Source organism: Peromyscus eremicus, chromosome 8b (assembly GCF_949786415.1).
Source record: "Peromyscus eremicus chromosome 8b, PerEre_H2_v1, whole genome shotgun sequence".
NCBI classification, from domain to species: Eukaryota; Metazoa; Chordata; class Mammalia; order Rodentia; family Cricetidae; genus Peromyscus; species Peromyscus eremicus.
This window is the reverse complement of record NC_081424.1, coordinates 31,199,714-31,223,320: the sequence shown is the minus strand read 5'-3', so window position 1 is coordinate 31,223,320 and position 23,607 is coordinate 31,199,714. Positions and strand designations below refer to the sequence as shown.

Genomic DNA, 23,607 nt, shown 5'->3' with positions numbered 1-23,607 from the left:
GCTTTAATCATTTTTGTCTTTGAATTTCTATCACTTGCTCCTCTTTGTGAAAATAGAGGAAGAAGATTCCATTAGCCTCTGTTACGATCAATTCCCCTGAACTCTCAAAATTCAATATAGTGTTCCCTGGCCATCACTTACACTTACAGCTTTCTCACTGGTAGGCTTCTATTAACAGTAATCTCCAGCCCTCTTGCCCCAGTCTTCCAATATCAACCTCCCCCGACTTTATTTCTTTCTCTAATAGAAACTGGATAGCATAGCATCAGACACCGTCCAGCACTCATCCCAACACCATCCCGCTTGATTTCACATTCGAATAGAAATTAGATAACACAGCATCGGACACTGTCCAGCACTCACTGCCCAGTGTCCATGCTCTTTTTAATAACTCTGCATGTAAGGGTCAAGTATACATTCATTCAGCTTCCTCTCTCCATTCCATGCTCAGAACAGACCCAAGAAAATGAGAAATAATGAGTCTCTGGAATGTCGTCCTAAAGACACTTGCACTGATCTGCCATCCCACCCTACACTGCTTCATAAAATTTTCCTCTCTACTCCCCTTAACCACTATTTAAAGCTTTCACCATTTTCCTAAAATGATTTTTTCACTTTCTTTGTTCCCTTATTATGTGAATTTCCTTTTACCGATTCTCCTAGGTTTGTAATTGGAACTCCAATAAAACTGAACTCCAGGCTGGGAGGATGGCTTAGGCAGGAAGGCGCTTGCTGTGCAGGCCTGGTGGCCTGAGTTGAATTCCCAGAGCCCACGTAAAAGTGAGAGGAGAAAACTGACGCCACAAAGCTGTCCTTTGACCTCCACACACGCAGCGTGACACATGCAGTCCCACACTCAGACACAGACAGACAGACAGACACACACGCCCCAAATAATAAATTTAAAGATAAAAACTGAACTATCTGAGAGTCCCTAAATATATCTTGATTTCTTTGCACATATTCTTCCTCTGTCTGCCCTCTTCCATTTTTCTTAACCAGAATGCTTGTTAAGTACCTTCAAATCTCAGCTCAGTGCTCTATCTCTTGTGAAAACTCCCTCAATACATACATGTCTCCTGTATGCCTTTAGTACTCTGCACCCACCTCTGGGTATAGAAATCACCATGTCCCTCCACACCCTCTCATCCATTTGTTCCTGTATAAGACTGCTCCTCAGAGGACCAAGAATTTCATTTCCGTTCACTATCCCAAGCACCTACCTGGTGCTCGCTAAGTATATGTTAAAGTAATGAATAGTCCCACTAAAGTACAATTCCTTGAGTCTGACATGTAAAAGAAATGAAATTAGAGAAAATAAATTCATCAAAACCTTAGTGAAGATGAATGTGGCTGTTTGACCAGTAACATCAATAGCAAGTTTTATATTCATAACCCAGGTAAAATGCTCTTATGTAAAATATATTCCAAGTAAATAAAAGAAATCTTTTACTGAAAGATAAACAGCTCTTTGGGGCTTGTTTGTTTGTTTGTTTGTGTTGCTTGTTTTTTTGTTTTTTTTTTTTTTGAGATAGGGTTTCTCTGTGTAGCTTTGGAGCCTGTCTTGGAACTCATTCTGTAGACCAGGCTGGCCTTGAACTCACAGGGATCTGCCTGGCTCTGCCTCCTGAGTGCTGGGATTAAAGGCGTGTGCTACTGCTGCTCAGCTACAGCTCTTTGTTTAATACACCTGAATGGATAGCACCTGAATGGACTGAAGCTATACTCCAGACAGTACTAGTGGCACCGCTGTTAATGCCTTTCTATGTTAACATATATCTGAATGAGGAGAAACCCTATGAAAACACTGCCATTCACAAAATACTAATCTCAAATACTATAAAACATAAAAGAAAAACCAACAGTGAAAACTGACTCCACTCCACCCGCCCTTCCACTAAAGTGTTCTTTTGAATAAGCAATTATTCATGCACAGAGGTAATATAATATGAAGAATGAAAGCATATCCTAAAAGGTCACAGACAACTTGGTAATCTTTTTATTATGTTAAAACCAACTAAAACAGATATGCGCATATGTGGGGGAAATACAAGGAAATAACAGACACCAACTTCAGGATGATCGCCAAATTAAATAGAGGCAGGCCAAGGGAGAGACCGTAAAGACAAGAGTTAGCTGAAACGTGAGCTTTCATTTTGGTACTAGATGTTCAGTTGCTAAATTATCTTTTAAATAGATGGTTAAAAGGAGAAGGAACAAAGTAGGTAGAGCAGTTAAGAGGGAAAGGAAAGAAAAGAGAGGAGAAGAAAAGGATAAAGATAGGGGAAAAAACCTCAAAAGATAAATGTAAACCAATTATAGACCAAACACTGATAGTGTGTTTAGACCAAGGATGAGTGACCCTACAATATGATAGCACAAGATAACATTACAAGCACTGCTGTAGTTTGTAGGCTAACACCCAACCTATTATCTCTGAGTCAAACTCAAAATTCGCCCACCCAAGCAAGCCCCACTGTACTGCAATTGAGTGTATCTGCTGTAAATGACCTCCAATAAATGCGAGGCCTTTGACACTCAGGAACAGACATTCTCCTCAGCAAATAACAGTCAAAAAAGGAAGAGGGAGCTATATAAATGAAAATGTGGCTGATTCATTGACTGACTCTCTGTAAACAAGGTGACAATTCCCTCAAGCCTCTGAGTAGGAACATGGTGACTGTCATTCATTCATTCAATACTTATCAAGTGCCAATTTTAGTCGAATCTCATGAAATACAAAGGGACCCTTTGGACTTACACTTCATACTTGAATCCAGTCTAGTATCTTCTCTAGAAAGCTCCAGAATTAACAGTGCCCTCAAGAAAACTTACCACACTTTTAGCCACTACTTAAACAACCAACACCGAGGCAGTTCCCATGCGGAGTGCGGTTATCCTGGCTCTCCAAACTCAGACACCAAATCTCTACGACAACCATGGGAAACTGCACACGAGATTGCATGAGTACAATGTCTGCCATACCTGCTATCTCTGTAAGAGTGTGGATGTGATCTCCATCCGCCAGCTTCACAAAGCCAACCTGACTTCGGAAAGTGTCAATCCCTTGGAAGGGCAAGGTCAAGTTCCTCCCTTGAAGGATTTCGTCAACGAACGGCTTCAACTCCAAAAGCGCATCAGTACCACTAGTGAGAGACAATATTTTTCAGCAATATGATAAGTAATAAAATAGACAAAACAAATAAGAAACAAAGAAATCCACTTTTAAAAGATAAATTTTACATATTTCAAAGTTCAAAATACCTTTTTGGATCTAACCTGTGGTTAAAACCAATATTAATTTTTAAACAACTATAGAAGAGGTAAATTAAATCTTTTCCTAATTATAATTACCATTAAAGACATAAATGCAATACTGTCGTGGTTTGAATAGGAATGGCCCCCCACAGACTCATGTGTTTGAATGCTTGGCCCATAGGGGATGGTACTATTAGGAGGTGTAGCCTTGTTGCAGGAAGTGTGTCACTGTGGAGGCGGACTTTGAGGTCTCATATGCCCAAGCCACACCCAGTGTCTCAGGCCACTTCCTGTTGCCTGCTGATCAAGATGTAAAACTCTCAGCTCCTTCTCCAGCACCATTTCCACCTGCATACTGCGTTTCCTGCCATGACAATAATGAACTAAACCTCTGAACTGTAAGCCAGCCCCAATTAAATGCTTTCCTTTATAAGTGTTGCCGTGGTCATGGTGTCTCTTCACAGCAACAGAAACCCTAACTAAGATAATACTATTTCATTATTCATCAGGGAACTTCTAAGTCAGATGTGGTAGCACATGCCTGTAAACAAAACACTCTGGAGGCTGAGACAGGAGGACTGCAAATTTGAAGCCAACCTGGACCCCATAAGACCTAGAGCACAGTAAGACCTTGACTCAAAAAATAAAAATAAAAAATTAAAACAAACAAACAAAAAGAAATTACTAACCAAAAAAAATTACCTGTGTTACTCAAAGTGCTGGGGTTACAGCTCTGTTGTAGAGTGCTCGCCTGCTGTGTATGAGGTTCTAGATTCAACTCCACTACCTCAGGGAAAAAGAGATCTAAACTCAAAAAATCCTTATTTTAATGTTTTACTAATGATACATCTCAAAACAACCTACTACCTAGGAGAGCTTTGTTAGGTTGTGGGAAGTGTTTAAACTTTGTTTTTATTTGTTTCTGGGGGTGGCATTTTGAGGCAGGCTCTCATGTGTAGAAGGATGACTCTGAACCTCTGGTCACCCTGCCATGACCTGTCAGGTGTTAGGGTGACAGGCACACACCCGGCCTGTGTTTGACAGGGTAAGTAGGCACTCTACCTGCTAAATCATGTCCCCAGCCCAAGTCCTAGGTTTGTTAAAATCAAAGTACTAATGCTTACTCAAACAGGACTTACTGTTTACAATGTATTCTACAAAAACTTAAACAGGTATTATCTCTTAAAATACAATGTCTTTATTAACATGATTTATTGTACCTGGACTCAAAGTGTAAGCTTAACTGTATTCCCCAATTAGAACTAAATGCTTGTTACAGCTGTTTAGCCTGTGTTCACTTATGACTACCACTTTGTGTTTCAAAACTTTATTCCCCTTTATATTTTAAGTTAGACACTATCAAATATTGCATGGTCTGAAATTTATGATCAATTACATCTTGAAAAGAATTCTGGTGGATGCACCTTTTATGAAAATAAAATTAAGACTCACTAGAGGGCAGCAATTACTTAAAAAAGGAAATGAGCATAGGCAGTCTGGAGAGGGTTTTCAAACTTCCTTCTAACAAAACCATCGTTGAATTATCCTGTTCACCAAACACATAAGTGAGAAGAGAGATTTTTGTAGTGCTTTCATATTTCTCAACCAATCTTCACACCCAGCTTTGAACTGATTCCATTGGTATGTTTCACAAGTCATGTTCTAATGACGATGAAAAACTGCAGAACTATATGTAGACGTCAACACGTCTCCACATCCACATCCTGAGTCCAGTGTCCCTAATTGCATTCGGGACCACAGGACATGTGGTCCACACTTCGAATCAAATACTGCCCTTCACTGAGTTCTGTGAGGCAAAGCATTCGCTCACAGAGCACTCACGTACCTACCGTAAACTGAGGGAATTCGAGACATCCAGGCTGCACAGAACTATCAACTAAAACAGGTCATGACGAAGATAAGACTTTTCCAGAAATAATGACTTCTGCAGACTCCGTGTGAAGCAAACACAGGTGACCTAAATAGTGCAGGTTTTCAACTGTCTGGCTGTCTACAGCAAAGTATTTACCTAATGAGATGCCATGGATCCAAAGGAGTCAGAGGGTCTCTTGGGTAACGTCACTATCATATCCTTTTTAAAGCAGGGTATCTTCTCAAGAGTGCTTTGCAAAAGACTTCTTTATATTTAAAGAAGGGGTTTATTAATTTTAAAAGAAAAAGCATATCCATGTACAAACAGACTTCTGAAACTCAGTTCAGGCCAAAGGTTATATTTAAATTGAGATAATTTCTTACCAGTCAGCAGCTACTTTTAGCCTAATACATTTCTACTTCTTCTCTGCTCTGAAGACACAAAAGGACCTTACATGATATCTACCCAAACCAACTCTTTTAAAAATGCCTCTGCAATGCCATCCACTCTACTGATGAATGCTTGACTAACTCCTAAGATAAGATGCTAGACTCTGAAGAATAAAAATGAATATGGCCTGGCAGCTGATAATCTAGATACCTAGCATACTATACAATATTGGATGAAGAACAAAAATGTTAGCTTAGAGGCTTTTTAAAAAATTGTTCACATAAAAAAATTGTCTCCCCAGAAAATTTCACCCATTTGATTCTATTGAGCTGCCCAACAGAGGCTGCACCGTGGATCACACTTAGAAGTTGACATCTCCGCTCCTCCAGAATGTGGGCCGGCTTCATGAAACCAGATGAAGACCTCAGAGAAAAGACCAAGCGCAGAGGAATCCTCTCCCCAGGAATAAGAATATTTAAACAAACAGGGTGGTATGGCACACACCTTAACCCCTAGCGCTAAGGGGGTACAGAAAGGTGGAGCTCTAAGAGTTCAAGGCCAGCCTGGTCTGTAGAGCTAGTACCAGGACAGCCACGGCTACACAGAGAGAAACCCTGTCTCGATTAATAAAAAAAAAAAAAAAAAAAAATTTTTTAAGAGTGTAGTAGAATGTGTCCGTAACCTCAGCACTGAGGCAGCTACTTGACACATCAAGTTTAAGGATAGCCTATGCTACATCAAATAAAAAATAAAAAACCCTCTGTGCAATGACCAGCAATCAGGATAAAGAATATTTCTTTAGAATCTCAATGCCTCCTTGGGCTTGTCTATATTTACTCACAGTAGAGTAAGAATTTGGACAATAATATTCAAGAAAGACATATTACTCACATGTTTACTTCATCTTCATTTAATAACTGCATCACTAGCAAGGTGATATGAAAGGAACCATCGCCAACCATGGCTTTGGCCAGCCGCTTATCCTGTTGTAGTATCGTGTTTTGCAAGACCTTAATTCCAGCTGTGATCTAATCACACATACAAAAAAAAAAAGATATAAGTGAGCAAAATTTTTATAAGGCAAAATTTTAAATCAATAAGAAAAATAACCAAGCAACTACCAAAATTAAAGGGACGTCAAGATTCTGCAACCAAATACATTAACAGTCTACTTGTTCCCACACTTGCCAGAGTTGACTGGGACAGCTTGATATGCTATATAAATGTAGAGAATCACAAAAATGTGTGTCTGTCTGCCAGGCAACAGATCTGAGCGCAACACTCTTATTTTGCAGACTGGGTGGGGAAACTCCTCATGGCCGCACATCCTTTTAGAAATATGTCCTTGTAATATGGGTCTGACTCACTAATCATGACCATTCCTAAGAAAAAAAGCTTTATTCTTCCAGAGAAAGGTCAAATCAGCAGACAACATTCCATTTCTGTTAGAAGTAATATTTATTTGTCCCACAGTGAATTGTTGGACCTATTCCTCACTGCTTTTAAGATTCTCTAGGATAAGGGGAATTCCAATAAGAATGACTGCTGGCATTTTCTTCCTGCCTTGTGAGGGGTGGGGTATAACCATGGAGACAGTGCTGAAGGAAATCCAAACTATGACAGTATGCATCCCAGGGAAAGCCTGCAGGTCAGGCTGCTCGTCTGTCTTCCCTCTCAGTACCTGTTCCTCTGGAACAGGAAGAGGGATGATGTATCTCCCTCCTCCATTTCCTGTTAGAGCCATAGATGTCAATTAAGCTGTAAATGTCAGCACATGGGAGAGTTATCTGAAGTAAAATAGCAAGCCCAGAGAAGGGTCTGAGAGAATTCAGAAAAGCCTGGGGACAGCAGAATTATTATGAGACAAGGAAAAGCTGGGCTGGCAATAGAGGCAGCAAACAGTAGAACAAAACAGTAAAGGGGGTGGGGGGGGGGGGGGAGCACCGGGCCATGAGCACAGCACACTGTTCTGATTCTGGAGTCGCTGTGTTATCCTCAACAATGGCCCCATTATTGGGGGAATGTACGGAGCAAATCATAAGACAATGTCCTGGGACCTAGCCTTTCTCCTTGAACCAGGCTCCAAGTCCACTGCTTCATTAGGCTCCCTGGTTCTCCTTTATCCCTGTAGAGCCCGTTCTGAGTAAGAATCTTGTGAAGTGACTTTGGAGAAACTCTCCCATCCTTGGTACCCTGACCACCTTCCCCGTGGCCTGCCGTGGACAGTGGTCCTGTCAAGCCACATTTCTTCTTAGCAGTGTTCTATCCACTGACCTTACCACTGCTCCTTGTTACAAATTCCCACTGTACTTTCTGCGGTCAGTACAAAGTCCATCTCTCTCCATAAGGCCATTTCCTAACTCCTATATCCCATACCCATCTCCATGGACCCTGGTAAAGTGAAACCAATCTGGCTTTAAAATTGTCCAAGGAGATTAAAAATACCCTCAACTTTGCTTAAACTGGAAAAAAAAAAATCAGCAAAATTTGACTCCAGTCATTTCTAGTCATTTCTGGTTTTGTTAGACAGAAACATAAATTAACTTCAGCCAATCATAAGCGCCCAACTAACTATGATGATTATGTGACTGGGGATGTTCCAACAAGGTAAACCTTAAAGGCAACTTCGTAAGTGCAATCAATTTCTTTATTTGACTCCCACGTTTTTCCTATAAATACCTGCCTCTGCCACAAGGAAATTAGAACACTGACCCTCTTTTAAGTCTGGTGTCCCCAATTCACGAATTGTTCCTTACTCAAACTTGAAAATGTTATTATGCCCAAGATTTTCTCTAGGAGTTTAGTGGCAGAAGTGGAACTTGAGGGAGACCAGAGTGACCTCCAGGAACACTGAGGAGCCAGACTAAAGGAAGGGACCAGGTCCATTAGAGTTCCAGCAGGTGGAATATGCCTGAGCAAAATACTGGCCCATCTTCAAAAGCTGCTTCTGGGGACCTAACAAACAGCTAAAAGGCCCATGTGAGCTTTTCCCATTGTCTTCCCACAGAAGACTGAATGGTCTATTATTCAATCATGTAAGCAGGAAAACAAACAGATGACTCATTCTGATTGCAGTCCTAGATTAGGAATCTTGCTCGTTAAACATTGTCATTAAAAACACAGCTTGAGTATTTCTCTTTCTAATTCTATAAACTTTGTTATTACAAAGAAAAAAGGAAACCTTGCAAATAAATAAAAACATCACACACCAAGGTTAAGCAGACTCAAAGCAGTAGTATTTCTTACTGGCACCAAAATGACTTTTATGGATGCTTGTCAGAGGGCGTGGTGACCCTGCAGAGAAACAGAAGATTGAACCGCAGCCAAACAGCGTAAAAGAGCAAAAAGAACAAGATGAGAACCAGCTCAGTCCGTGAGTAAAGGCACCTGCGCCAGCCCTGAGGACCTGAGTTCAATCCCCATGATCCACATGGGGAAGAAGAGAGCTGACTCCTACAAGTTTCCTCTGGTCACCAGATGTCCACACATACACACACATTAAATAAAATATTACAAAAATAAATTAGGAAGGAAAAGAATCCTGAGTCTCGTGTCCTTGTGACTAAAAAAAAGCTACAGGGACAAAGACCAAGAGGTTTTCCTCTCAAGTCTGGTCTCAAGAGGTCCTAAACCAAGAGACCCTGTACCTACAGATTTCTGTCACCATTACAGAGTCACACTCAAAGAAAGGAGACTTATGCTACCAGTCTTCCAAAGAAACTAGGCCTTTTGGTAGAGACCTATCTCCATCCTCTCCATCCGGTGAACCCTCAGGGTCTCGACTATTGAAATAAAGGCCAATGCTAATGGGGCTACTACATCACTTCCAGTAACACACTTCAATAAGCATGGGCAAGCACAGACCAAAATCAGTGGGAAATCATGCGTGCACACACCACTGGAAGGACACAAAGTCCACCCTCGCTGCTTTACACTCCACTCTAGAAAATCAGCAAACCCCTCCAAATAAAGAAAGTATTTCAGTGGGGCGGGTGGGGTCCATATCCAGAGAATCTCTGCCTCACCAGTTCGCGTCTTCTGCACTATTCTCAGAAATGTGCGTCTTCCTACTATGCGGCAGTGGGATGAAAAGAGCCTTCTACCCTGAGGGGACACACCAAGCTCTCTTTGGAGGAAGAAATGATTCCAGGGTTCTCTGATTCTCTGGAGTCTGAGGGCTACACTGCTCCTCACAAACAGGAACTGATAAAATAGAAACCCAGACCTCTCTAAGCCCCCAGTCACTTGTAGGTTTCCTCTCCAACCAGCACAAGGAGAAGTCCAGGTATAAATATCCAAGTAGAGCGGCCATTACTTCAATTGTCCCACTCCCTAAAGCTGTAGAGAGTCGAAAGACTTTCACTAACTGTGTGGGGGTGGGTGTCAAGACAAGGTCATGAAACAGTTCCTACTAATTGATGCCTGAGGCACTCCAACCCTTTTTGTGACATATGTGATCACAGTATGTAAAGATATGTCACCTGTGATTGCTTTAATAAAAAGCTAAACAGCCAATAGGTAGTCAGGAGGTAAAAGCAGGGCTTCTGGACAGAGAGCTCTGTGCAGAAGAAAGGTGGGGTCCCCAGCCAGAGGCAGAGGGAGCCAGACATGCAGGAAGAAAGGTGAAAGCCACAAGTTACACAGCAGCACGTAGATGAATAGAAATGGGTTCATTTAAGTAATAAGAGCTAGTAGGACAAGCCTAAGCTATAGACCGAGCTTTCATAATCAATAAGTCTCCATGTCTTTGTGTGTGTGTGTGTGTGTGTGTGTGTGTGTGTGTGTGTGTGTGTGTGTGTGTGAGAGAGAGAGAGAGAGAGAGAGAGAGAGAGAGAGAGAGAGCGAGAGAGCGCGCTGGAGGCCCAAAGGAAAAAAATCTGTCTATAAATCCTACCAGGCAAAAACCTAAGAGGAAGCAAAAGGTTTCTGTATACTTATCTGCAATAAATGAAATTGGAATCCCAAGATTCTTGGTGTTTCTGGACCCTAACACTGTTATCTGATGTGCCTGCACATTCTAAACAGTTCACGTCGGTGGACCTCCACTTTTCCTTCTATGGTATTCCAGCTGATGAAAGCTGGTTGGTTTTTTTGTTTGTTTGTTTTGTTTTTTGGGGTTTTTTTGCCTTTAACAATCAGCAGTACACATAGGCTGTATGTCATGTGGGTTCACTAAAGGCCTATCTTATCTGTCTCAAGCATTACACTATCAGCCCTGTAATTCATGGGAAAATTTACTTACTTAATATGCAGAGAATCTGATACTGTGTTCCCTACCAAAATAGAATCTGAAAAACTCAGTTCTTCTCCGACAGCACGTACTCTACCAGCACCAAAGGCTGGAAAACTTCAGATTTATCAAGAAGAGGTCCATGACTTAGGTTACAATCTGACTGAAGGAGAAATTTTCCCCACACACGGAAGAGTAAAGACAACCCATGGATTCCCCTGACTCCCAGCTTACAGATTCCAGAGAGATTTCTGTGAACTTGGAAGACACTTACAAAAATTCTGCCAGAACCTTCTCTATGAGAAGACAGCCAGGAACAAGCTTTAGGTCAAATAAAGTAGGCCTCGTGCTCATCTTCAGCATTTTGGTGCAATGTCCTACATGGTGAGATGGCTTTAGACCATGTGTGCCTTTGAATTATCCAGTCATTGTAAAACTAAGAAATAAAAACTGTAAAATGCTTTGAAGACTATTATTTCCATGAAGCCACATGATACTTCTAATATAGGATTGACTTCAAGCCTATGAAAATTTAAAAGCTAATCTAATCATGCAACATATTTCTAACTATGCTTTGATGCTTCCAATTAATTTATAGATTCCCTGATATCATCTTAAGACTTTTTAAGTGCATTTATTCCTAATTACCATCTTTAAAAGACAAGAAAAACACTCCAGAATCTTTTTTTTGGGGGGGGAGAGGGTTGTTATTAAAAGAAACCAATTTTTACAGTCACTGTTTAATAAAATTCTACAAAACCATTAAACCTGATCCATCATCATAATCCCCCACCACTGGTGTGACTGCACAAAGTACATTTTCAAACTTAACACTAACAGTCTAACTTAAATAGGACATTAGAAGAAACATCTACAAACGAAAATTCTACTGAAATCTTAACTATTCAACTCACTGAGTTAACAGAAAAGCAGACACTCATCTGTTCAACATTGCCGCTAAGCCAGAGTCCACATGCCTAAACTAATGCAATTAGAAAATTCATCTTTATATCTTTAGAACTTCCTAATTGGCCATATATATATATATGTGTGTGTGTGTGTATGTATGTATGTATGTATGTATGTATGTATATATATATATATATATATATATATATATGTTTTTAAAATGGCATAAATTAGCATGCTTCTACACAAGAGACAATAGTTTATTCTAATACACAGTAGAGGACTGCCTTTAATCTTATCTTGTGACATTGTTTTTAGAATTTTTCCAAGTTGCTAACATATCATTGCTGAGTCTGTTGCCTCATTAAGAGCTATGAGAGTTTTATCAGTATGCTATGCAGGAGTTTGGGTATAGCTCACTGGTAGTGTACTGCCTAGCAGACAAGATGACCTAGGTTTGATTTCTAAGACAAGGAGGAAAAATACATGTGATATACATGCTACCTAACTTTCCTTTATAGCTAAATACTCTCAGGGGCTAGAGAACTGCCTCAGAGGTTGAGAGCACTGGCTGCTCTTCCAGAGGACCTGGATCAGATTCCCCTGCACCCAAACGGCAGCTCACAGCCATCTGTAACTCCAGTCCCAGGGGATATGATGCCCTCTTCTGGTCTCTGTAGTCACTAGGCATACATGTGGTACACAGACACACATGCAATCAAAACAGACAGAGAAAGCTAAATACTCTTATTTTCCTTGTCTGTCAACAACCATGAAAAGTGTTTGAAAAACTATTACTATAGCAATATTGGAATAAAAGTAAAAAAATCAGCCTCAAACAGAAAAGTGTTCTTTACTAAGTGTTTAATATAAGATGACTTCAAATACTTTTCCATTTTTAGGACTGAATTCACTAATCTCCCACACTTTCATTAAGACTAGCAACTTTCACATTACAAAAATGAAGAAACGCGAAATCAGATGCTTTTAAAAGTCCTGAAGCAAATTTGTCCATTAGCATACAAAAAACTTATGTAAAAATTAGTAGACTCCGAATTTCAGCAGCTTCTGATAAGTTCTTGCATGTTTTTCAATGCTGATTGGTTTGCAATAGTTAGGATCATGAATGTCCCCAAAGGCCCAGGTGTGGGCGGCTTAGCCCCCAGGGTGGAGCTTCCTGAAGAGCCTCCTAAGAAGTCAGGAGATCACTGGTGGAGTGTCCTTGAAGGGATTTCTGTACCCCAGTTCAATTCCTCTGCCAAGAGAGAAGTTTTGCTCCACCACAGGCTCCAAGTATGTGATGTAACTTCACCTTAGGCCCAAAAGCAATGCCAATCCATCAAGGACTGCTGCTTCCAAACCTGGGAGCCCAAACAACACTGCTCTTTATGAGTCAATAATCTCAGCTGCTTTGTTACAGAGGCAAGCAACAAGCATATTACCTCTCATATAAAAGTACATAAATAATTGTGCAGTTGTGCCCATTAAAGAACAAGCTTTATTATAAGCCATCAAATTTTTTCCTTTTTTTAAATTAAGATTTATTTATTTATGTTGTATGTATATGGGTACTTTGTCTGCACATACATCTGCACACCAGAAGAGGGCATCAGACAGTTGTGAGCTGCCATGTGGGTGCTGGGAATCGAACACAGGACCTTCAGAAGAAGAGAAAAACAGTGAGTGCTCTTAACCACTGAGCCATCTTCTCCAGCCCCTTTTTCCTTCTTTTAAGCTAACATGTAATTACATGTTAATGGCAAAACACATACTCCTGTGCTACCAGTTAGGGTATTACCTGGCTGTAATTCTAATGTATTTTCTATCGCTATTTCTTAAAAACATGAAATGAAAAGTTTCCATAACAAAGAATTCTAAAGTACGGAAAACATGCTTAAAATCAAAGAGCCATGTAATTGTGAATGCTTTCTCTTTTTTTCCTGAAAGCTGGGTGCCAAGAAGCTGAGGCCAAAAGTAGAGCAACTCATTGTGAATGTCCTGGCTTCCAAGAGCCTGTTTGCAGGTCACTCAACTGGAACTTGGAATACAGTCTTCCATTGAAACAATGTGACAAATGGGCCTTCTTTCCCAGGCCTTCCTACCCAGCCTCGTAAGTAGTTTAAAAAGAAAGTGAACATTCGCTACTTTAAAACAGACAAACACCAAAAGCTCTCAGCAAAAGAATTGATACATGCGTCCTCCCCTTGTCCAGTTCTTACATCTTCTCCCCATATTTGTATGTAAACTTGATAAACTCACTACTCGGAAAAATAAGTCTCCGAGCAGCATTAAATTAAGCCGCATTTCCCATGGCTATAAGCCACTCTACCTCCTCTAAAATAATCTGCTATTGACATTATATTATAAAACAGCATTTGTATTTATTATTTTTAAGACTTTGGGGGCTAGGACTGAAACATTTGTCTAGTATACGTGAGGACCTGGGTTCAACCCCCAGTACCACATTTAAAAAAACAAAAGAGTTCTGATTATAGCTTGCTATGGTGGAAACACTCTTGGGTCCCTGAAATGACAGTCTGTGTGTGCAAATGCATGCACCTACTTCTTGGAAAGCACCAGTCTAGGCATTGAGAATCCAATAAAACATCTTGTAAGGAAAACAAACTGTAAGAATGGCATGTGACAATCAGAAACTGTAATGACCTTTAACTAAGGAATGGAATGAGAATCAGGGAGGTGACCTGGTCAAGAAGGCCAGAGATGCCGGGCGGTGGCGGTGGCGCATGCCTTTAATCCCAGTACTCGGGAGGCAGAGCCAAGGCGGATCTCTGTGAGTTCAAGGCCAGCCTGGTCTACAGAGTGAGATCCAGGGCAGGCACCAAAAATAAAAAAAATAAATAAAAATAAAAATAAAATAAAATAAAATAACGGCCAGAGAGGCTCCAACAGAAAGAAGGACTGATGTGGAGAAGACCAGAACAGCAGTCTTTAAAGAAGAGGGGTTGGGAGTACATCTCTATCCTGGTGTCAATGAGGAAAGCCTGAAGTAAGCAGGCGGGTGTTCAAGCCTGGGGCCTGGAAAATGAGCACCTGAGGTTAGTGTTATCCCCTGATGAAGCTGAAACTCATAATCTAATCACCTGAACCAGTAAAGTTTGTAAGATAGGTGGCAGGTCACCAGGTCTGTGAACTCCAAGCCACACAGGACTCCATCATCCCGTCTCCCACATGCTCTGTGGACCAAATCCTAGTGGATGCTGGGAAGAGTTTCCCTGCCTTATCCCACTTGGTCCCCTTCTCCGCATGCTGTATCCCATCATATCCCCCCACCAACCCTCACTGGAAAAGCAGAGGAATCAGCATTGACAGCAAGAGGACACAGACACCCCAGGATGGATGCAAAGAACAGAAGCATGAAGGGAGAAATAGAAACCTAATGGCCTACTGGGCGTTAGGCCTGGAATCCCAGCTACTCAGGAGGCTGAAGCAGGGAGATCACAGGTCCAAGGCTAGCCTAGACAACTGCGTGTTGTCTCACCAGGAAAGTAAGAAGAGTGCTGGGGATGGAGTTTAGTGGGAGAGCACGTGCCTAACGTTTATGAGGCCCTCTAGCTCCAATCCCAGGTACAATCAATCAATAAAACAAATTGCCTAGTTAAAGAATCAAACATGTTGAGAGCTTGCGTGGAAGTTCCAGCAGGGATGTGCAGCTATTCATATACCCTTTAACAAAGACCGGCTCTCCTCTATTAGGACAGTCTTTCTTTTTTTCCAACCACACAGCTTTAGAAGGGATGCAGATGGAGTGGTAGGGGAGGAAGAGACACCTGCTTAGCCATCGAGATCCATCATCAAATAAACCCTGGTGATCAATGGGCTGACAGATCACAACCTGATTTACCCTCATATCTAAACACACTGGGAGACTCTTCAGTGGGATGATCTCCAAGCAACGAACCAAAACAAAACAAAACCTGGCGTCTCTGCTAGCCAGAAGTCATGTGTCCTCAGGGAAGTCACTGCAGCTGTCCACCATTTGGTCTCCTCGGGGTCTGGCTTCCATCTGGCTGCCCACTCAAGCAGCAGTGCTTCACGACCTGCTCTTGCCTAATGTCCATGTGTACATAGTCCTAAGCAAGAGGAAACCAACCCAAACAACATACCAGCATCTGAAGATGATGTGCAGTTGCTCATGCTCTAAGCTGTGCATCACCCGAACCCTTCCAAGGCTTACCCTACTGCTAGTAAAACCAGAACATGAATCTGAGGCCATTTTTATTCTCTTCTGATTGTGTCTTCTTGCTAGTTAAACTCTGTCTCAAAGATGGGGTATTTCCTAGAATGACCCAACAAAATTCAGTTGGTTCTTTTCCTCTGGTGTTTTTTCATTTGACTTAAAATGCTTAGCGGGGCTGGGATTATACCTTAGTGGTAGAGCACATACCTAGCAAATCTACGACCCTGGGTCGGATCCTCAGTAACACTAAAAGAGTGCCTAGCCCAGTGGTTCTCAGCCTTCTTAATGCTGTGACCCCTTAAAACAGTTCCTCATGGTGTGGAGACACCCCCAACCACAAAATTATTTTTGTTGCTACTTCATAACTGTAATTTTGCTAGTTATGAATCGTAATGTAAATATCTGTATGTTTTCCAATGGTCTTAGGCGATCACTGTGAAAGGGTCATTCCATGCCCAAAGAGGTTGCAACCCCCAAGTTGAGAACCACTGGCCTAGTCAAAAAGAGTATACACAGCTCACAGTGAGAACCACTGGCCTGCCTGGTCAAAGAGAGTATATACGCAGCTCACAATGAGATTCGGATCTGGCCCTGACCTTAGCCTAAGATGTAAAGGCAGTCTTGTGAATGCAGTATTCTTCCCAGATGTTTTCATTCCCATGTCACTGCATTTGTGTCAGTTAGATGCAGTATTTCTTTTTCTATCTTAAGAATATCTTAGTACAGTATCACTGGCTGGTCCCATTTTCTGCTATTTGCACAAAATTGATATTTCAGATATCAATTTAATATCAGATATCAATGTAAATATCTGTGTGTTTTCCAATGATATCAAGTAGGTGTCTACTGAGTTTGCCATTCAATCTTAAATTGGTACAGGTTGAGTATTCCTAATCCAAAAACCTAAAATCTAACTGCTCCAAACCCAAAACACAGTGCAAGGGAAAATTTTCACGTCTGACATCATCTGGTTGCAGTCAAGACCCCAGAAGCACTAGAAACCATGCATTAAATGACCTTCAGGGTATGTGAAGAAGGTAAGTATGGAAAACAAACGTTCCCTGGTTAGACTTGGATCTCACCCCAAGACTCATCGTGAACATACAAATACCCAACTAGGCCAAAATGTGTCACATTCCTGGTCTCTGGCATTTTGGGCAAGGGATACTCAACCTACACAGCAATGAGGAATGTTAAAGAATCGGCACCGCATCCCCATCATATGATCCGCGTCCTGTGAAGGCCCGCGAACCAAGAAGCCCGGTTTCCTATCTTCCGAGAGGCTCCGGGGTCCTCTTTTCCAGCATGTGCACTGCTCTCGGCTTCTAAAGGCCTCCTCCAATACACCGAGAGAGACTTTGGAAACGATCTTGACGTGGACATGGGAGGATGGCTTTTAGATCAACCAAATCAACCCTGGCAATCAGTAGGCTGACAGATATCCCAGCCTGACTGCCCTCATATCTGAACACACTGGGAGACGCTAATGGAATGATATCTAAGCAACAAATAGAAAAAAACACACACACACAAAAAAAAAAAAAAAAAAAAAAACACAACTGGCTTCTGGTCACAAGTCACAGGTCTTGAGGGAAGTCACTGACTTCTGTCTACCATTTGGTCTCCCAAGGGTCTGTCTTCCACCTGGTCATGTTATCATTAAATGTGATTATTTGAACAATATTTTTCAAAACTATTATATAAATAACTTTCTATAACTTACATGGGAAATTTTCCCACATGGTCCTAACCATGTTATCAAAGATTACTAGAATCTCAAAGCAAGTGGGCTGACAAACATTTAATATACTTTAAAGATAATTTAGAATGAAACTTCATAGTAAAAAAAAAGGTTCTTAAGAAACTATCACCTTTTTGTTGGTGATCGGAACAGACAAGAAATAGTTGGGCTGATAATCTTTGGGTTTTTTTTTCCTCTTCTTTATGCACTCATTCTTCATGTCTTCCTTTTCTTTGCCTCTCTTTGAATGGATTTGAGGTACGTCCGTGACTAGAGGGAAACAAAGCAAAGTGAGAGAGTGTCTCACACACTTAAACAAAGACAACCTAGTTTAAAAATAAAGAAGCCATGCAGTATATATAATAAGCAGCACTCCTTTATAACTCATTTTCAAATCTAAAGCAAGAGTTGGCAAGCACTTCCATAAAGAACATAAGTATAAACGGTTTAAGCTTCGCAGACCAGAGGGTCTGTGTAGCAGCTACCTCACTCTGCCAAAGCAGATGAAAGGATAGAGCTGTGTCCCAATAAAACTTTATTTACAAAAGGAGGTCAGGTTTATACCTCAGGGCAACACTAACAAGCACTCTCTACCACATGCCAAAGGTTTTTTTGTTGTTGTTGTTTTGGGTTTTTTCCTCATTGTTTTTGCTTTATTTTATTTTTTGAGGAAGGGTCTTCTTCCTGAGCCCCTCAAGTTCAGGATAGTGGGCTTCTGCCACTATGTCTGGAAACATGGTCTCTCTACCACTAAGAAAGTGGACTGTCGGCTGGTTGGTTTGTGTTTGCTTATTTCATCCACTCCCTGTGACCTAACTCCCTTCCGCTAGCACACTTCCTCCTAGCACAATGTCCCATCCCCTCCCAGCAGCACTGGCAACCTAATACTCAGGCCACTGTGGATATTCAAGATCCAAATTGTAGCAAGTGGATCATATCAGACAGGTTCTAATGTCAATTTAAAAGTCTTTCCATTGACTAAAAATGAGAAAATTCGAGCATCAAATTGAATACCAAATTTAGCAGTGTGACTTTTATCAGATATGATCAAATCCATCAGTTCATAAAGATTCTAAAAAGGAAAAATTAAAACCACAATTCAATTACCTCTGGAGAAGTCAGACAACCGTTATTCTGAAAAAATAATCACTCACGGGCACACAGCACAATTTTACACCCCTGTAGTGTGTTTTGGGTTTTCTCCCCTTACTCCAGTGCCCTGTTGACACAATCAACTTGTGACACTGTGAGCCACTGTCACGCTTTATCTTGTTTAGAGAGTCTTCTTGTTATTTACCAAGTTCATCTGGAGAACTAAAGCACAGATTCTCTCTGCTCTCTCACTGCCTGGCTTCATTTTCCTTCCAACTTTGGGATCACAGTCTGTGTTCTGAAGGGCAGTTTGCTGTTATTCCGTTTACTTGCTTTCACATGAAAAGATAAAAAGCACATATTTATATAATCATCTAGCTTACCGATAGAATTGGGGACTTGAGGTCACAAAATGCAGAAAACTTTGGCCGTCTGCCCTGGATCGTTCAGAGTATTTATAGTAATTTTATTGGTTAGCAAAAAGTCATCCATGGAAGTACAGCTTGTAAACCCATAAACTTAATTTATTACACTTGTTAATTTTCAGAATGACTTCAGTAGCCATTTAATGTGCACTGGTAAACCTGATGTCATTGACAAAGGCCATTACTTTCTCAACTGCAGACTTTTTTTTTTAAACTAAAGCACCACGTGTCAATTTATGTAAATTATCTAATTTTTCCTCAATTCTATTTATTCATCCAAAAACTACAAAGGAGTGAATTAGAAGAGAAATTAATTTAATTAAGTACTCCATCTGTTATTGTGGGTTGATTGTTTCCACACTTGCTCTTAATTAAAATGCTGGGAATAAATTAGAGTTTGTTTTGATATTTGCTTTCTTGTTATTTAGGCAGATAAAAAAAATCTTTCAAGTAGACTAGGGGTGGCTATGCTCACTTGCAATTCCAGCACTTGGGAAGACTGAGATGGGAAGGTTCCTGAGTTCAAGGTCAACCTGGATTACACATGGAGTCACTATCTTTTAAAAAAAAAAAAAAAAAAAAAGCCTAGCGACATCACATCCATCTTACTCTGCAGCATTCTCTATGATATTCACACAAATAAAAAATAATAGCCTAGTAGGTCGACCCACCCTAACATCTACATCATCAATGACCTGCTGGAGTGTTTGGAGGGACTGGTCCTTCAGAAAGATAACCGCAGGATCTCCATGACTCAAAGCAACAGCAGGATGTCCATGAGGAGTTTCGATGAGGGTCCGGTGATGATGGTGTGTCAGAGGCCTTGAACCAGACCAATGATTCATTGCAATGAACACTTTGTGTGTGGAGGGGGGAGCTGACTGGACAAAAGGGTCTACTGCATGACACACCACAGCACACAATGCCACTAGGATGAGTGAAGAGGTTTTGGAAAGATGGAAGAGCGAGGTGGTTCTTTTGTATGTGTGTGTTTTGTTTCGTTTTTAATTGATTTTTTTGCGCGGGGGGTGAGGGGGGGTGGGGGGGTGTTCTTTGGAGGGGATGCTGCAGGGTTGAGAGAAGGATATGGAGGGACTGGGAGGTGAGTGGGATTCGGTGCATGACGTGAAATTCTCAAAGAATCAATAAAGAATTATGTTATCAAAAATAAATAAAATACCCTAATAAAGCAATTCTCAGAACATATCCACGCATTATGCATGACACATTACGGTATTCGGTATTTGCCTTCCCAATTAATTACATAAAGGACACAGAACATAATTTACCTCTGTTTAACTGACACAGAATAATCACTGATATCTGTATATACTAAGATAAATCTTTTCTATACAAAAATTTTAGATGAATTTTTTGTCTTATATTTTAAATTTTTTAAACTATAACTTAACTAGTTAATAAATAATAAAATGGTAATTTCCTCTATCTCAAAAATCTCCAATAGTTATATTAGAACTCTGTGTGAGGAAACCCGGCCTGGTGATACATGCTTATGTTCTAATGCTTGAGGGCAAGAGGATCAGAAGTTCAAGGTCAGACTTAGCTACATAATGACTGTGAAGCCATTCTGAGCTTCCTGAGACTTAGTCTTAAAACATACACACACACACATATAAACAAAACCAGTTTTGAGGACATAAAATAAGGGTTAATAATTTCTACAGAACCAAATTTCACATTTAGGAAAGACAACTAGAAACCAACTCTCAAATATTTTCTTTTGAATCTTGATTTAAATGCAGCTTAAGAGCTGGAGAGAAGGCTCAGCAGGTAACGGCGCTTGCCACCAAGCCTGATGATCTGAGTTCAATCCCCAGGACCCACACAGTGGAGAGAGAGAACTGATCCCCTCAAGTTGTCCTCTGAACTCCACATGTGTGTTGTCGCATGCACACACTCATACCTATCTACCTACATACATATATACCCACACAAACAAAAAATGTAATTTTTAAACTGTCGCTTGATTGTTCAGAGTTAACAATCTCAAAGGACTAGAATCCGTGAAAATAAGCTCTCCCCCATCTGTGGGAAGCAGGCTGGGCTATTCCTATCAGCAAAATGACTCTCCCATGCTAACTCCCACTCTACTCTCAGAGGCAAAGAACAGCAACACCAAACATTTTCTGGATGCTCCCAGGGTTTCTAGCTAACTGAGTCACAATGTGCTTCTCTCATAGAGAGAAGAAACCCCCAAGTCCTGATGCCCTCCTCACTCAAGCTAGATTTGGCTGCTGGAACATGCCTAAGCACCAGCCAAAGGTGTGATCCATTCTGCTCTAGCCCTTCACCATGTATGAGATTTTTCTTTCATATATACATTCATGGTTTAGTTATTATCTATCTCTGTGTTCTAGCAAATAACCCTAAATGTATCTTACATTCTTTTATTTGATTATAATATTCAAAAACATTTAATATTCCTATATATTTCTAGCAAAATATCCTCTTGTATAAAAACCACTCCCCCCAAAAAAATGCAAAACCCCATTTCAGCCAATCAAACCCAGAAAAGATGACCTAGTGCACACTGAGAGAGGTATCATCTCTAAAATGAGACATCACCATCTAAAATGTAGAGAGAAGTGTTTTCTCTGGAAAGTGGTATGCTTCCCGGATGTTCTCCTTAGCACTGTTCTCCTCACGGCTCTGCCAGAGTTACTATCAGCAAGAATCTCTTAGCAGTGAACTCTCAATTCCCACACCCCCGGAAAACCAAAGAACCCACCAGCTTGCACCAGCCACCTGGAATCTTAAGACTGTTGTCTGAAGCGTGAACCAAATTAATCTTATCAATAAAAACCAGGAGTCACATATCCAGGTAATATCCTGAAAGATCAAAGAGCAGCCACTAGTGACTTCTTACCTCTTCCGATCCTCAGGCAGAAAGGGCTGAGATCTTGTCTCCACCTCACCTTATCATTTCCTCTCTCCACTCCCTGAGTGCTGGGATAAAAAGGCATGAGCCACCACCCCTTAGCCTCTATGGTTAGCTCTAGATCTCAGGCAAGCTTTATTTGTCAGAACACAAACAAAATATCACATAACAGTTGTCTACACAGCACCAGAAGACTGATGAACTTTTCATGGTCATAAACACAGCAGAAAGCCAAATAAGGGCCAAGTTAGATTCCCAACACCTTCATCAGGTGGTTCACAACTGCCTGTAATTCCAGTTCCAGGGGATCTGCTGCCTTCTGCAGGCCTCTACAGGCACTGCACTCACATGCACAAACCCTCACTCACACAGCTATAACATACTTTTTATTTAATTTTTTAAAACTCCTAGTTCTGCCAGGCGGTGGTTGCATGCCTTTAATCCTAGTACTCCAGAGGAAGAGACAAGTAGATCTCTGAGCTTGCTCAAGGCTAGCCTGGTCAAAGAGTGAGTTCCAGGGCAGCTAGGGACTACACATAGCAATCCTATCTTGAAAACCTAAAAAGAAAACAAACCTCCCAGTTCTTATATATTTATATAAAACTCCTACTTCACAAAAAAAAACTAGTTAACAATTTCTAGTTAACTAGTTAACAAAGAATTTTTCTACCTGTTCCTTTATACTGTAAGGGAGAAAAAGCTACTGTTAAAAAATAAAAGAGGGGGAGGCACACCTTTAATCCCAGCACTGGGAGGCAGAGGCAGGCAGATCTCTGTGAGTTTGAGGCCAGCCTGATCTACAGAGTAAGATCCAGGACAGCCAGAGCTCTTATACAGAGAAACTCTGTCTCAAAAAACAAAAACAAACCAGAAAGAGAGAGAGAGGGAGGGAGGGAGGGAGAGAGAGAGAGAGAGAGAGAGAGAGAGAGAGAGAGAGAGAAAGTTGCAGTCAAATAACTCAGAGTTATTTGAAAGGTTTTGTAGGGGCCGGGGAGATAGCTGGGTAAAGTGCTTCTTGCAGAAGCATAAGGACCCCCATTTAATCCCAGGCACCACATCAAAGTCAGGCACAGCAGGATATGACTGTGACCCCAGGGCTGGGAGGCAGGGACAAGCCTAGGGCTTCCTGCCCAGCCAGCCCAGCTGAATCAGTGAACTGCAAGATCAATGGGAGACTCTGTCTCAAAAAGTAATAAGGTAGAAAGGGATTAAATGTCATTTTCCAACCTCCACAGGCACACATGTGTACCAGCACACACAACTGTACACACACACACACAGAAAACAAAGGTTTTATAAAGAAACACTTGTACACTGCTGTATGTTTAATTCCTCTCTTTATACATTTTGTCTTTTGATCTGTACAGCATCAACATGAGGTTAAGCAAGAAGGAATTACAATCTGCATTTTTACAGTTAAAAGTATCAGACGGTTTAAATGACCAAAGTCACACAAGAAGAAAATTCAATAATCAAAACTGAAGACACAGTTGTTTCTCCCCTTACCCCACTAGATCCACGCATGAACTGGAACTTAGAGTCTGAAACTCATCTTCCCACAGAAGAAATCTTCCACTCTGTGGTCCGGAATA

The 23,607-nt window shown here is 41.0% G+C and overlaps 1 protein-coding gene across 2 annotated transcripts in view; it reads right to left on the bottom strand.

The window, feature by feature from the left end:
• The window catches only part of Akap7 (A-kinase anchoring protein 7), a 137,351-nt gene that overhangs the window by 101,971 nt on the left and 11,773 nt on the right, over positions 1-23,607 (bottom strand). For both annotated transcript variants that reach the window (XM_059272638.1, XM_059272637.1), the window contains exons 3-5: positions 17,730-17,869; positions 6,413-6,549; positions 2,986-3,146 (exon numbers count right to left, since the gene is read on the bottom strand). In XM_059272638.1, the coding sequence (XP_059128621.1) occupies positions 2,986-3,146; positions 6,413-6,549; positions 17,730-17,869 (438 nt within the window). The remainder of the gene's footprint in view (positions 1-2,985; positions 3,147-6,412; positions 6,550-17,729; positions 17,870-23,607) is intronic.